This window comes from Mastomys coucha, unplaced genomic scaffold, assembly GCF_008632895.1.
Source record: "Mastomys coucha isolate ucsf_1 unplaced genomic scaffold, UCSF_Mcou_1 pScaffold20, whole genome shotgun sequence".
Classification (NCBI taxonomy): Eukaryota; Metazoa; Chordata; class Mammalia; order Rodentia; family Muridae; genus Mastomys; species Mastomys coucha.
Genome location: NW_022196903.1, coordinates 47,099,305 through 47,110,323, shown reverse-complemented (window position 1 = coordinate 47,110,323; position 11,019 = coordinate 47,099,305). Strand labels below are relative to the sequence as shown.

The 11,019-nt window shown below is 50.2% G+C and overlaps 2 protein-coding genes and 1 long non-coding RNA gene across 4 annotated transcripts; 2 read left to right on the top strand and 1 right to left on the bottom strand.

Moving 5' to 3' along the window:
• The first annotated feature begins 1,019 nt into the window (after positions 1 to 1,019).
• Positions 1,020 to 3,918, top strand: Hoxa2 (homeobox A2). The gene is made up of 2 exons (XM_031381918.1): positions 1,020 to 2,154; positions 2,803 to 3,918. Exons 1-2 carry the CDS (start codon positions 1,776 to 1,778, stop codon positions 3,540 to 3,542), a joined length of 1,119 nt encoding a protein of 372 aa, XP_031237778.1. The 5' UTR covers positions 1,020 to 1,775; the 3' UTR covers positions 3,543 to 3,918.
• A 104-nt stretch (positions 3,919 to 4,022) lies between these two features.
• LOC116098919 lies at positions 4,023 to 8,076 on the bottom strand. Its single transcript, XR_004121996.1, has 3 exons — positions 7,703 to 8,076; positions 5,681 to 5,836; positions 4,023 to 4,495 (listed from the first exon to the last, which is right to left on the bottom strand). It is a non-coding gene; the product is annotated as an uncharacterized LOC116098919 (long non-coding RNA).
• Positions 7,937 to 10,763, top strand: Hoxa1 (homeobox A1). Of its 2 annotated transcripts, XM_031381921.1 has the most exons (3): positions 7,937 to 8,500; positions 8,704 to 8,798; positions 9,264 to 10,763. In XM_031381921.1, the coding sequence occupies exons 1-2, from the start codon at positions 8,150 to 8,152 to the stop codon at positions 8,761 to 8,763; spliced, it is 411 nt and encodes a 136-aa protein (XP_031237781.1). In that variant the 5' UTR covers positions 7,937 to 8,149; the 3' UTR covers positions 8,764 to 8,798; positions 9,264 to 10,763. The 2 variants fall into 2 exon arrangements, with proteins under 2 accessions (XP_031237781.1, XP_031237779.1); XM_031381919.1 differs by having other exon boundaries at positions 7,937 to 8,798.
• The last annotated feature ends 256 nt before the right edge of the window (positions 10,764 to 11,019 follow it).

Sequence of the window (11,019 nt, the reverse complement as noted above, 5' to 3'; positions counted from 1 at the left end):
CTTTCTGGCTTGGTGATTTTTTTTTTTATTTTAAGTTCTTGCTTGGTATCTAAAGATGTTGTCTTTTGAATCCTTCAGCCCTGTCCAGCAGTAAGTCTGAAGTCCTGTCTCAGAACTGGAAGAAAGAGAATGAAGGAGAAGGAGAAGCAATGTAACTCCTCCTTGAGTCGCCCTCTCCCCTGCAGTGCTGTTTCCCACAACAGAACCAGGGTGCGATTCTCCCTGGTGCCCAAGAGCAGGAAGGTGTGGGAGGCAATTCAGGCTGCCAAGAAACACTCGCTGCATCTGAACCAACCAGTCCCCAACCAGAGCGACAAGGACTCCAAGAAGAGTAGGAGGGAAGAGGGACCCAGGAACAAGAGTCCTTTCCCTCCCTGCTGACAAGTTTCAGCACTCTTCCTGGAAGTCGGAAATACTCACCGCACCCGAGCCCAACGGGTATGAAACCCAGAGTGCCAGGAGCCGCACGAGCCTGCTCGGGACGGCATTGCTTTGGCTGGCCGCCGCCCAGGCTACGGGGATTTGAACACAAGGACCTGGGGCTGCTGTCTCTCTTGGCATATGCATCTATCTTTCTCCAGCCACTCCTGAGAAGTTGATGGTGAAGGAAGATCAGCAGGCTTCGAGAGCCGCCTCTCGTTTTCCGCTGCACGCAGGAGCCAGATGCAAAGCTGCCGTGGAAAAGTCGGCTAACAATGGGCCAGGGGTCCCAGGCTGGAAGGGAGGAGAAGGGGACAGGATAGAGTGGGGTGGGGGAAGGAGAGGAAAAAAGGAAAGGAGAAAGGAGAGGAAAGAGGGAGGGAGGGAAGAGAGAGAAGAGAGGGAGAGAGAGGGGGGGAGAGGGAGAGGGAGAGATTGAAGAATGAATATGAATTGGTTCTGAGAACTGATTTTGGAAAAAGAGGAGGAAGAGGAAAGGTGAACCCCAATATCTCCTCTCTCTCTCTCTCTCTCTCTCTCTCTCTCTCTCTCTCTCTCTCTCTCTCTCTCTCTCTCTCTCTCTCTCTCTCTCTCTCTCTCTCTCTCTCTCTCTCTCTCTCCCCTCTGTCTCCCCCTCTGTTCCTTTCTCTTGCCTTAGCAGAACTTATGTGGCTGAGATGCAGGGCCCTGGGGTGTCAAAACTTTGAAGATTAATGGATTACTTTGTTAATGACTGCAGGCGTCAGGCTGAGGTGCTTAAATGATTTGTGAGGTGCGAGGCGTCTTCCCGACAGTCCCAAACAATGCGCGGAGTGTGCGGGGGAGGCAGAGGGCAGCCACTGGCGGGACCAGCAGCAGGGCTCACACTCACACACTCACACACACTCCAGGGAGCATACTAGATCCTTGCAGATCAGGAGGCAAACTGGGACTCTCGCCCCCCACGCACTCCGGGGCATTCCCATCCACACCCACATATATGTATTTTTGCCCTGAAAAAAAGTGTAAATAAAGCCTCGATGGCCCCCAATGAGGCGTTCCTTTCTGACTTTTTTGGATCAATCAAACAGACAGTGGCTTCTTTTGATTAAAGCCCAAATTGTCATTGGGCAGAAGCAATCATGTGACAGCCAATTCGGTCCAATTTCAACCTTGTCTCCATGAATTCAATAGTTTAATAGTAGCGCGGTCCCCATACGGCTGTAATCAGTGAATTAGAAAAAAAACACCCCAGCAGCGATCTTCTATGATAGATTTTTTTTTCCTTCGCTCTCGCCTTTTTCCTGGGCCTTGCCCCCCCAAAGCCCCTCCAAAAGAGGGAACTTTTCCTCCGAGGGGGCTCCAAGGAGAAGGCCATGAATTACGAATTTGAGCGAGAGATTGGTTTTATCAATAGCCAGCCGTCGCTCGCTGAGTGCCTGACATCTTTTCCCCCTGTCGCTGATACATTTCAAAGTTCATCAATCAAGACCTCGACGCTTTCACACTCGACACTGATTCCTCCTCCTTTTGAGCAGACCATTCCCAGCCTGAACCCGGGCAGTCACCCTCGCCACGGCGCTGGCGCTGGCGGCCGCCCCAAGTCGAGCCCCGCGGGCAGTCGCGGCAGCCCGGTGCCCGCCGGCGCCCTGCAGCCGCCTGAGTACCCCTGGATGAAGGAGAAGAAGGCGGCCAAGAAAACCGCGCTGCCGCCCGCCGCCGCCTCCACGGGCCCTGCCTGCCTCGGCCACAAAGGTCAGTCCGGAGACTTGGCCCCAGGTCCCGGGGACCCTCGTCCCCCTCCGGGCTTCCCTACGAGCGGTTGTGGGGGAGGGGACCATGAGCTTCGAGGGAAAGAGGAGAGAGAGAGAGAGAGATGCCTGGTGGCCGGTCTCGTGCCCCTGTGGTCTCAGGAGTGGGTTTGGTGGAGGGGAAAATAGATCCCGAGTCCCACAATGAGACATATATATTTTGAGGAGGGGGGGCACTTTCCCTAACTTGTGTAATGTAGGATGATTTATTTGAGTTGGAACTGACCTCCTCTTGTCTAGTTGTCCTAGAGTTTGGCTTTTTGACAGTAATGAAGAGTGATAGACCGCTCTTGCTCAGCTAAGCAGCTGATGCATTAATTATAAATTGTGTTGTAGCTAATATAAAGTTTGCTCCCGGATGAAGAGGTTGGGGGGAGCCACAGACAGGAATTTGATGGAGGTGGAAGAGACTGGGCTTCCCCGAGCTGGGCTCCCAGTAAAGGCAGCACAATAGCTGCACTGCATCCAGGGGCGGCCATTTTGTTGCAGTTGCTCTTTTCTGCTGTATTTATTCTCCAGTGGAATAACCCTGTTCGGACCCCTCCACCTTCAACTGTACGTGTGTGTCTCTTGTTGGTTTCCCTTTCTGCAGAATCCCTGGAAATAGCTGATGGCAGCGGCGGGGGATCCAGGCGTCTGAGAACTGCTTACACCAACACTCAGCTTTTGGAGCTGGAAAAGGAATTTCATTTCAACAAGTACCTTTGCAGACCCCGGAGGGTGGAAATCGCTGCACTGCTGGATTTGACTGAGAGACAAGTCAAAGTGTGGTTTCAGAACCGGAGGATGAAACATAAGAGGCAAACCCAGTGCAAGGAGAACCAAAACAGCGAAGGGAAATTTAAAAACCTGGAGGACTCAGACAAAGTGGAGGAAGACGAGGAAGAGAAGTCCCTCTTTGAGCAAGCCCTCAGTGTCTCCGGGGCCCTTCTGGAGAGGGAAGGCTACACTTTTCAGCAAAATGCACTCTCTCAACAGCAGGCTCCCAATGGACACAATGGCGACTCCCAAACTTTCCCAGTTTCGCCTTTAACCAGCAATGAGAAAAATTTGAAACATTTTCAGCACCAGTCACCCACTGTTCCTAACTGCTTGTCAACAATGGGCCAGAACTGTGGAGCTGGCCTAAACAATGACAGTCCCGAGGCCCTCGAGGTCCCCTCTTTGCAGGACTTCAATGTTTTCTCCACAGATTCCTGCCTGCAGCTTTCAGACGCACTGTCGCCCAGCTTGCCAGGCTCTCTGGACAGTCCTGTAGATATCTCAGCTGACAGCTTTGACTTTTTTACAGACACACTCACCACAATCGACCTACAGCATCTGAATTACTAAGAACATTAAAGCAAAACAAAGCTTCACAAAACAAAACGCCTTTGACCAGGTGGTTTTGCCTTCTTTTATTCTGGGAGTTGATTTTCGTTTTACTTTCTTCTCGATCTACCCCTACTCTCTTAAATGTTGAGGACTTTCTGTTTAATGGTCTCCCCCCGACCCAGTTTTAAAGCCATCTCTTACAAATTATGTTGGTGTTCTAAGCGTTTTTACACCGAACCCAACAAGCTTCTATGTGATTTTCCTGAAAAGCAAAACACAAGGCCTGCAAGAAAGTGACCATAAATTGTCCTCGTCACTTTCTGTTTATTTTTGTACCACATTAGGATGCATTGTCATGCGTATTTTTGGTAGAATAAATTCTCCTTTGCTATAAGTAGCTTTCTTATTTTTTTTCTTCCCCTCTTTCTCAAGGCTCATACTGATTTCTTATACTTCTTTTAGTCTAACATGGTAAATAAAAGTCTGGTCACAATTTACTTTTTCAATCTTAATATATTTTATTAGGGTGGCAATGTTCAAAGTCTGCAACAGACAGCAGCAAAGAAGAAAACCAGAAAGGGCTAGGGCTCCTGGCAAGATTTTTTTTTTTTTTTTTGGCTTTTTTTTCCCCCCTAAGGGAATGGATTTGGTTTTCAGTATTGAGACTCAGGCCATAGAATTACATTAGTAATAGAAATAGGCTTGGACAGACTGAGTTGGCCCTGGCCCAAGCTTTTGAAAGTGGAGAAGTAAAGTGCCTACAGAAACTTCGGGTTCTAGGATGAGTAGAGTGGAGTTCCTTAACCAAGCTACTAGTCTCTAGGTCAATAACGGAGTTATCAGAAATTCATTTATTTATACACACTTGTTTCAAACATCTACGTTCCAACTCTTCCTTCTCCCTCCCTCCCCCCCATTTTCAGCGTGGTTGATTAATCTCCCAGCTGTGGATGGGTTCAGGAATAACAGACCTAAAAGACAGAGGAAAACAAAACAAAACAAAACGACGGTTACTAGCTGGGAGATGCATGCCAGGAAGGGTTCTTTCCAGCCATCCCAGGATTCTTGAACACACACACACACACACACACACACACACACACACACAAATCGATATTTAATCCTTAAATCTGTTTACACTGCTAATAATAAATCATTAAAGGTTTGAAGTCAGGTTAGCAAGTTGAGATTTTAAAAGTGTTTTTGCACCCTAGATTATTAATTAACCCAGTTTATTAGACAGAGAAGGAGCACTTTAAATGAAATATCAATAAAATGTGATCTAGGGTGTGCTATTGGACTGTTCTGTTTTTTCCCCCCTCCTTTTGTCTCCTCCCACTATTTATTTATTTATTTATTTATTTTTCTGGGTTCTGTTCTGGTGACTTACCGTGAGAAACTGCAGCAACATGTGCGTGGGGGGCGGGCTGATTGATGGAAGAACCCAGCTCTGAACAGTAAAAGCTTGGGAATTACAATGAAACCTCGGACCTTATTCAGGGGTTTGCTCCCTACCTTCCCTTCACCCTTTACTCCCCCAACCCCTCAGCAGCCTTGGTGTATGGGGACTGTGGTGTTTTTCAGGCCCCCAGGCTCTGAGAGCTGAGCAGGGTGTCCCGGCTGTGGCCAGGGCTGCGCAGCTCCTGTATGGGATTCGTCCTAAGCTCATAAATCAAACGCTTTCTATGAATGAGAATGTCATCAAAGAGATCAATTGCAGGAACACATGCACAAATAAAAATCCTCTTACGTATTTGCCGGGGATCCCCGTCCGAAGGCATTAAGTTAGAAGGCGTTTAGTCATAATTCATTTTTATTGCTCTTTTAAAACAACAGCTTGGCTGAGCCGCAGATGCCAAGAACGGCTCCGGGCCTCGGTTTGTCTCCTCCTCCCTCATTCTCTTTCCAGTAGAAGAGCCCTGAAAGAGGCACTTGGAGCCAAGCATGCCGCTTGCAGAGGATTATTTCACTCATGGCCCAAGCTCGCCTTTCACCCACTCTCCTGGGGCTATTTAAAGACACTTTAGCTCGATTCCTGCGTGGGTCGCTGGCCTCCTTGCTGCTCATAAGACCAAAGGTCTCTTACCCTGCTCAGTGGCCTTCCTGATTCCTCCCGGGGTGGGGGCTGGGAAAGAATCTGAGCTGCATAAACCTACCGGCTCCAAGCTAGGGGCGAGCCTCCTCGGGAAAGCATGGGCCTGCAGTCAGCAGAGGCCGAGCTGGTGCTTAACAGAGCAAGGTCTGCGGAGCGCTGCGTGTCGTGTCTGTGGGTCCAGTGTGTTTGTGATCCTGAAGAAAACACCCCACGTGGGCTGCCCAGGAAAACAGAGGTGAAGGAAGAGGGCTTCAGGAAGTGAAAACTAGCAGGAGGGCAGCGGAGACCTGGGGGCAGCTTTCAGCCCAGGCGTCCTGGAGCCGGTAGGTTAATGCAAATAGGTATCAAGGAGGCTAGGGATGGACGGACGGACGGATGGACGGACTGCCTTCTGCTGAGAGGCCCTCACCCGCACTCACAGCCTCAAGCCTCTCTCGTTTCCTGGTCCTGACTCACAGGAGTCCCTTTTTTTTCTCATAGCTGGAGGACTGCCCTCCCAAAAGCCTCTACTTGGATGATTCCTCAAAACATGAAACTAAGGCAGGAAACTTCCCAGGTTTTGCTCCTCCCTTAACCATGTTTTGGGGTGAGTCAAGGGTCACAGAGAAATACCATTCCTCAAAAAGTGGTTGGGGTAAATGTTCAGTTGTCACTAAGGGGGACCAGGGACCTAGGTCTGCTTAGGTTTCCAGGAGGATGGTCAGGTTTGCAGGGGGCGGGGTTGAGAAATGTGGGGGGAGGGGACAACTATGTGTGGAAAACACAACACAGAAGCCCGAAGAGTGACTTTGGACTCTTCTTCTTTTTTCCTATAGAGAAGGGAACTCCCCCACACCCCCAAACTCACACATAAATTACACTGTTAATTTCAAGTCTGATACAAAGCTAGAAGCATGGTCAGAGTAAAACCCGTGCAGAACTGTCTGGAAGGTATCTTAGGTGACCGCTGAATTTCTCCTACTTAAGACTATGTCCATTCTCATCTCCGGTTGGCCTTCTCTGTCTCCAAGCCCAGAGTTGACATGACATCTAATAGTCAACAGCAATTACTGACACCATCAGCATCATCGTAGGACAAGGTTGATGGAAAACAGGACCCCTGTCCTGGGATGATGCTCACATTTGCACGTGTCTCTCTGGGGAGTGACCTGCAGGTTCACACAAGCAACTACACAGCCCGTTGGAAAAGGGTCCCATCCACTCAGCCATCTGTCCACTGTCCCTCCCACCTGCCCATCCTCAACCCCCACAGTGCACACAGGCAATAAGGGATGATGGGAAGAGGGGGATCTTCCACTCCTAACTTGCCCCTCCTGGAAGAGAGAAACTTGACATAATTTTTAGGAGCTGACTGTTATTTGGCCCTCTGAGGCCTACCCTAGAGTGAGCAAGCTCCTGGGTCTCTAAGAGGCGGCGGCAGATGGCCTGCAGCTCAGGCTTGACCCTAACACCACCTATGTCTGCTGGCGTCAACTCTCTCCTCTGCCTTCTACCCCTCAAACTCCAGTAGCAGAGTTGCCCCGGATCTTGCAAAGTGACTGAGAAGGATAAAGGAGAAGAGAAGGAGGAAAGGAGAGGGCAGAGAAGAGAGTCGACACCCGGCCTTTCCCAGTGAGCTAGGTTCCTAGGGCTTCCCCCCCGCACCCCCTCCCCGCCGCCCCCATCCCGCGCTCCTGGGGTCGAATTACAGAAGCTTCCATTGCCGTGCGATTGGCCGATAGGAATCAGGGAAGAGAGCTCTGAGGCCCTTGGGATGAGGACAGAAGTTTCTTTTTCTTGCTTTGGTCCCCAGCACATTTACCATGGTTCCTCCCAGTCAATCCTCTGCGCACGTCCCTCTACATTCCGAGGCTGGCGAGCCAGTGACGCAACCTCGCCCTAGGCGCCGGGATTCCGGGCTCAGGTCTCTGCAGGGGCTGACTACTGGAGGCCGTCCCCGAGCTGAGGGCTTGGCGTCTGTTGGATTCCCACCCTTCCCACCCCGCGTGCTCCCAGCTCTGCCAGGGTCCTTGCGACCACGCAGAGATTTTCGGCCCACAAGATGCCCGCCACAAGAGAGCCGGGAGGCCTCGTCCCCTCTCACCTCTTGCCAGTTCAGCTTTCTGGGCTGGGTGGGGAAGGGGCCGCGGAGGGTGTCTCCCATCCCCCACATCTGGAGGCGGAGGCGCGCAGAGCCGGGCGCGCGCAGAAGGCAGTCTCGACTCCCTTTGGTCCCAGTGCTCCAAGTCAGCTCCGGGAGCGGCCGCGGCTGCCTGGGGGGGTGAGCGCGCGTCACCTACACTGAGGAGCGCCGGGGACTTAAATGCCACTGAAACGGTGATCCATCACGGCCGCAGCCGGTAAACTTTCGCAGGAGGCTCAGCCATTGGTTGACAGAGTCACGTGTCTTTCCCCTGGAGCCCTCCGCCTGCCCGCCCCGCCTCTTGCGCACTGTACATTCATATCATTTTTCTTCTCTGGTCCTATGGAGGAAGTGAGAAAGTTGGCACGGTCACCCAGGGCTTCGCAGGACCCAGTCACTCAGTGACAGATGGACAATGCAAGAATGAACTCCTTTCTGGAATACCCCATCCTTGGCAGCGGCGACTCTGGGACCTGCTCGGCGCGAGCTTACCCCTCTGACCATGGGATTACAACTTTCCAATCCTGCGCGGTCAGTGCCAACAGCTGCGGCGGCGACGACCGCTTCCTAGTGGGTAGAGGGGTGCAGATCAGCTCGCCCCATCACCACCACCACCATCATCACCACCCCCAGCCGACTACTTACCAGACTTCTGGAAACCTTGGGGTTTCTTATTCCCACTCGAGTTGTGGTCCAAGCTATGGCGCGCAGAACTTCAGTGCGCCTTATGGCCCCTATGGATTAAATCAGGAAACAGACGTAAGTGGTGGGTACCCCCCGTGCGCTCCCGCTGTTTACTCTGGAAACCTCTCGTCTCCCATGGTCCAGCATCACCACCACCACCAGGGTTATGCCGGGGGCACAGTGGGCTCGCCCCAGTACATTCACCACTCATATGGACAAGACCACCAGAGTCTGGCTCTGGCCACGTATAATAACTCCTTATCCCCTCTCCACGCCAGCCACCAAGAAGCCTGTCGTTCCCCCGCTTCAGAGACGTCTTCTCCAGCACAGACATTTGACTGGATGAAAGTTAAAAGAAACCCTCCCAAAACAGGTACGTCCTATTGCCTGACAAACAACTGCTGTTGGACTTTTTTTGAAAGGGGCCGGTACACCTAGGTTCTTAGGAAAATGGATGATTTTAAAAGATTGGTTCTTGTTTATGTCTAAAGCCATCTGGAGTTGTAGTGTGTGGTGTAGTGTGCCCAGGTGTGTTGAGGCAAAGGAGTTTCAAAGGGGCCTAGGTTTAAGTGGTCTAGAGGTAGATAGTGTGTGCGGGTGGGAGGTGGTGATGGTGGTGGTGGTGACCTGTTAATATCTACAAGGCTCCATTAATCACGAGCCTGACCACGCTAATGGTTGACTTCAGGTTAACACTTTACTTACACATCGTTCGTCACTGGTGCTTCCCGATAGGGGGTTTGCGCCTGAGCAGTTAACCGAATATTGCCTCAAGCTTGAGGCAATTGGATAAAGGTTTAAGAATTTTTACCTTTTCTCTCTTCCTCCCCTCTCCTAGGGAAAGTTGGAGAGTACGGCTATGTGGGTCAACCCAACGCAGTGCGCACCAACTTCACTACCAAGCAGCTCACGGAGCTGGAGAAGGAGTTCCACTTCAACAAGTACCTAACCCGAGCGCGCAGGGTGGAGATAGCCGCGTCCCTGCAGCTCAATGAGACCCAGGTGAAGATCTGGTTCCAGAATCGCCGCATGAAGCAGAAGAAGCGTGAGAAGGAGGGGCTCTTGCCCATCTCCCCCGCCACTCCTCCTGGAAGCGATGAGAAAACGGAAGAATCATCTGAGAAATCCAGCTCCTCGCCCGGTGCCCCTTCTCCAGCATCGTCTACCTCAGACACTCTGGCTACCTCCCACTGAGGCTGCTCCAGCCCAACTCTGCAGCCCAGGCTTCTCCCTGGGCTGGGATTTCTTACCCAAAGCACATTCTTAGCTTATCTTCTTTTCTTTACAGACTCTCTTTTCCTTTCTCGTCCCATCTGGGGAGCTCCTGGCCAAGATAAGGTAGTTCCAGAGAATTCTGGAGACTTGGTTGGAAGTTAACTCCTTAATCCACACCGGGTGCCCATGTCAATTTCTGATGGTTCCCAACATCCTTTCTTTACTGTTGTGAGATTTTTTCTACACAACCCATGGTTCCTTTCAGATGTCCGTTGGAGAAGAGTTCCCTTTGACAACAGACGTTTACAGGAAAGAGGCATCTCACCCTTTATCTATGTATTGTTCTCCACCTGGCCCTTAAGTAGGACGCAGGGGAGAGAGAGTGTCCAAAGACTCATGAAGAAGAGATGCGCTGTGTTTACACAATTAATTCACCCCTTAACTTAGCTGGTTTCATGTGTGTGAATTTGCTGGTTGTAAATGCTTTCTCTTCAGAGATTTATCTTTATACACATTTTGTAGAAATATGTAGGTCACTAAATCAAACAGGGTGGACAAATTCTCAAGACTGGTACAGTTCATGTGTGATTTTGGGCGAAAGAAGAAAACCTCTCTCAGTTCAGACAGAGTCAGATGCCTCAGAAGGTGGCCTCAATAGGTTCTTCAGAGTTAAGAAGGACTGCAAAGCACAAGGTTCAGATCATTCCTGTGCTAAGTCTTCCCAAACTCTTAACCAATTCTTCCTGCTTCTCTGGTCACCCTGCATTTAAAAATTATGCTGGATTATTTGTAACCTAAATGTATTCTTTCAATCACCCTTTCTTTCCACAGTATCTTGTATCGTGGCTGGATACAATGTATTTTCAGCTAATTGTTAATGTGATGGATGGCACAATGAATGTATATTTTGTGTGATTTCGTGAATAGTCTTCTGCATGTCGCACAATGTTTTGACGTCCCTGAAGTATCACACTGAGTTCTATCAGTTATCCTTTGTGAGCCTATGATAGTTCCCATTTCCTGTACAATCATGAACAGCTCTGAGACCCTGGAGTGATGTGGTCCAGAGCAGAGTTTACGGGTCTTAAGATGTCTGTAATAAAAGATACTCAAGTTTCAGGTCTGCCTAAGCATCTTGAGTGTTTGGCTGGGCTACAGTGGTTGCTCACTACTACTGTGTTGGCTTATTTCATGTGGGGTAGGGAGGGTGGGGCTTATTTTCAAAGAAGTAGGCTTTATTCTGTCATGTAGTGTGCAGTTTTCCCTAGAAGTACATTTTCATTCAACCAATGTCTATTTAATGCACCGATCTTTTTACAATTACAACAGTTCTTCTATTATAATCAGAATTCAAAATGGAAAAAAAATTAGTAAAGAAA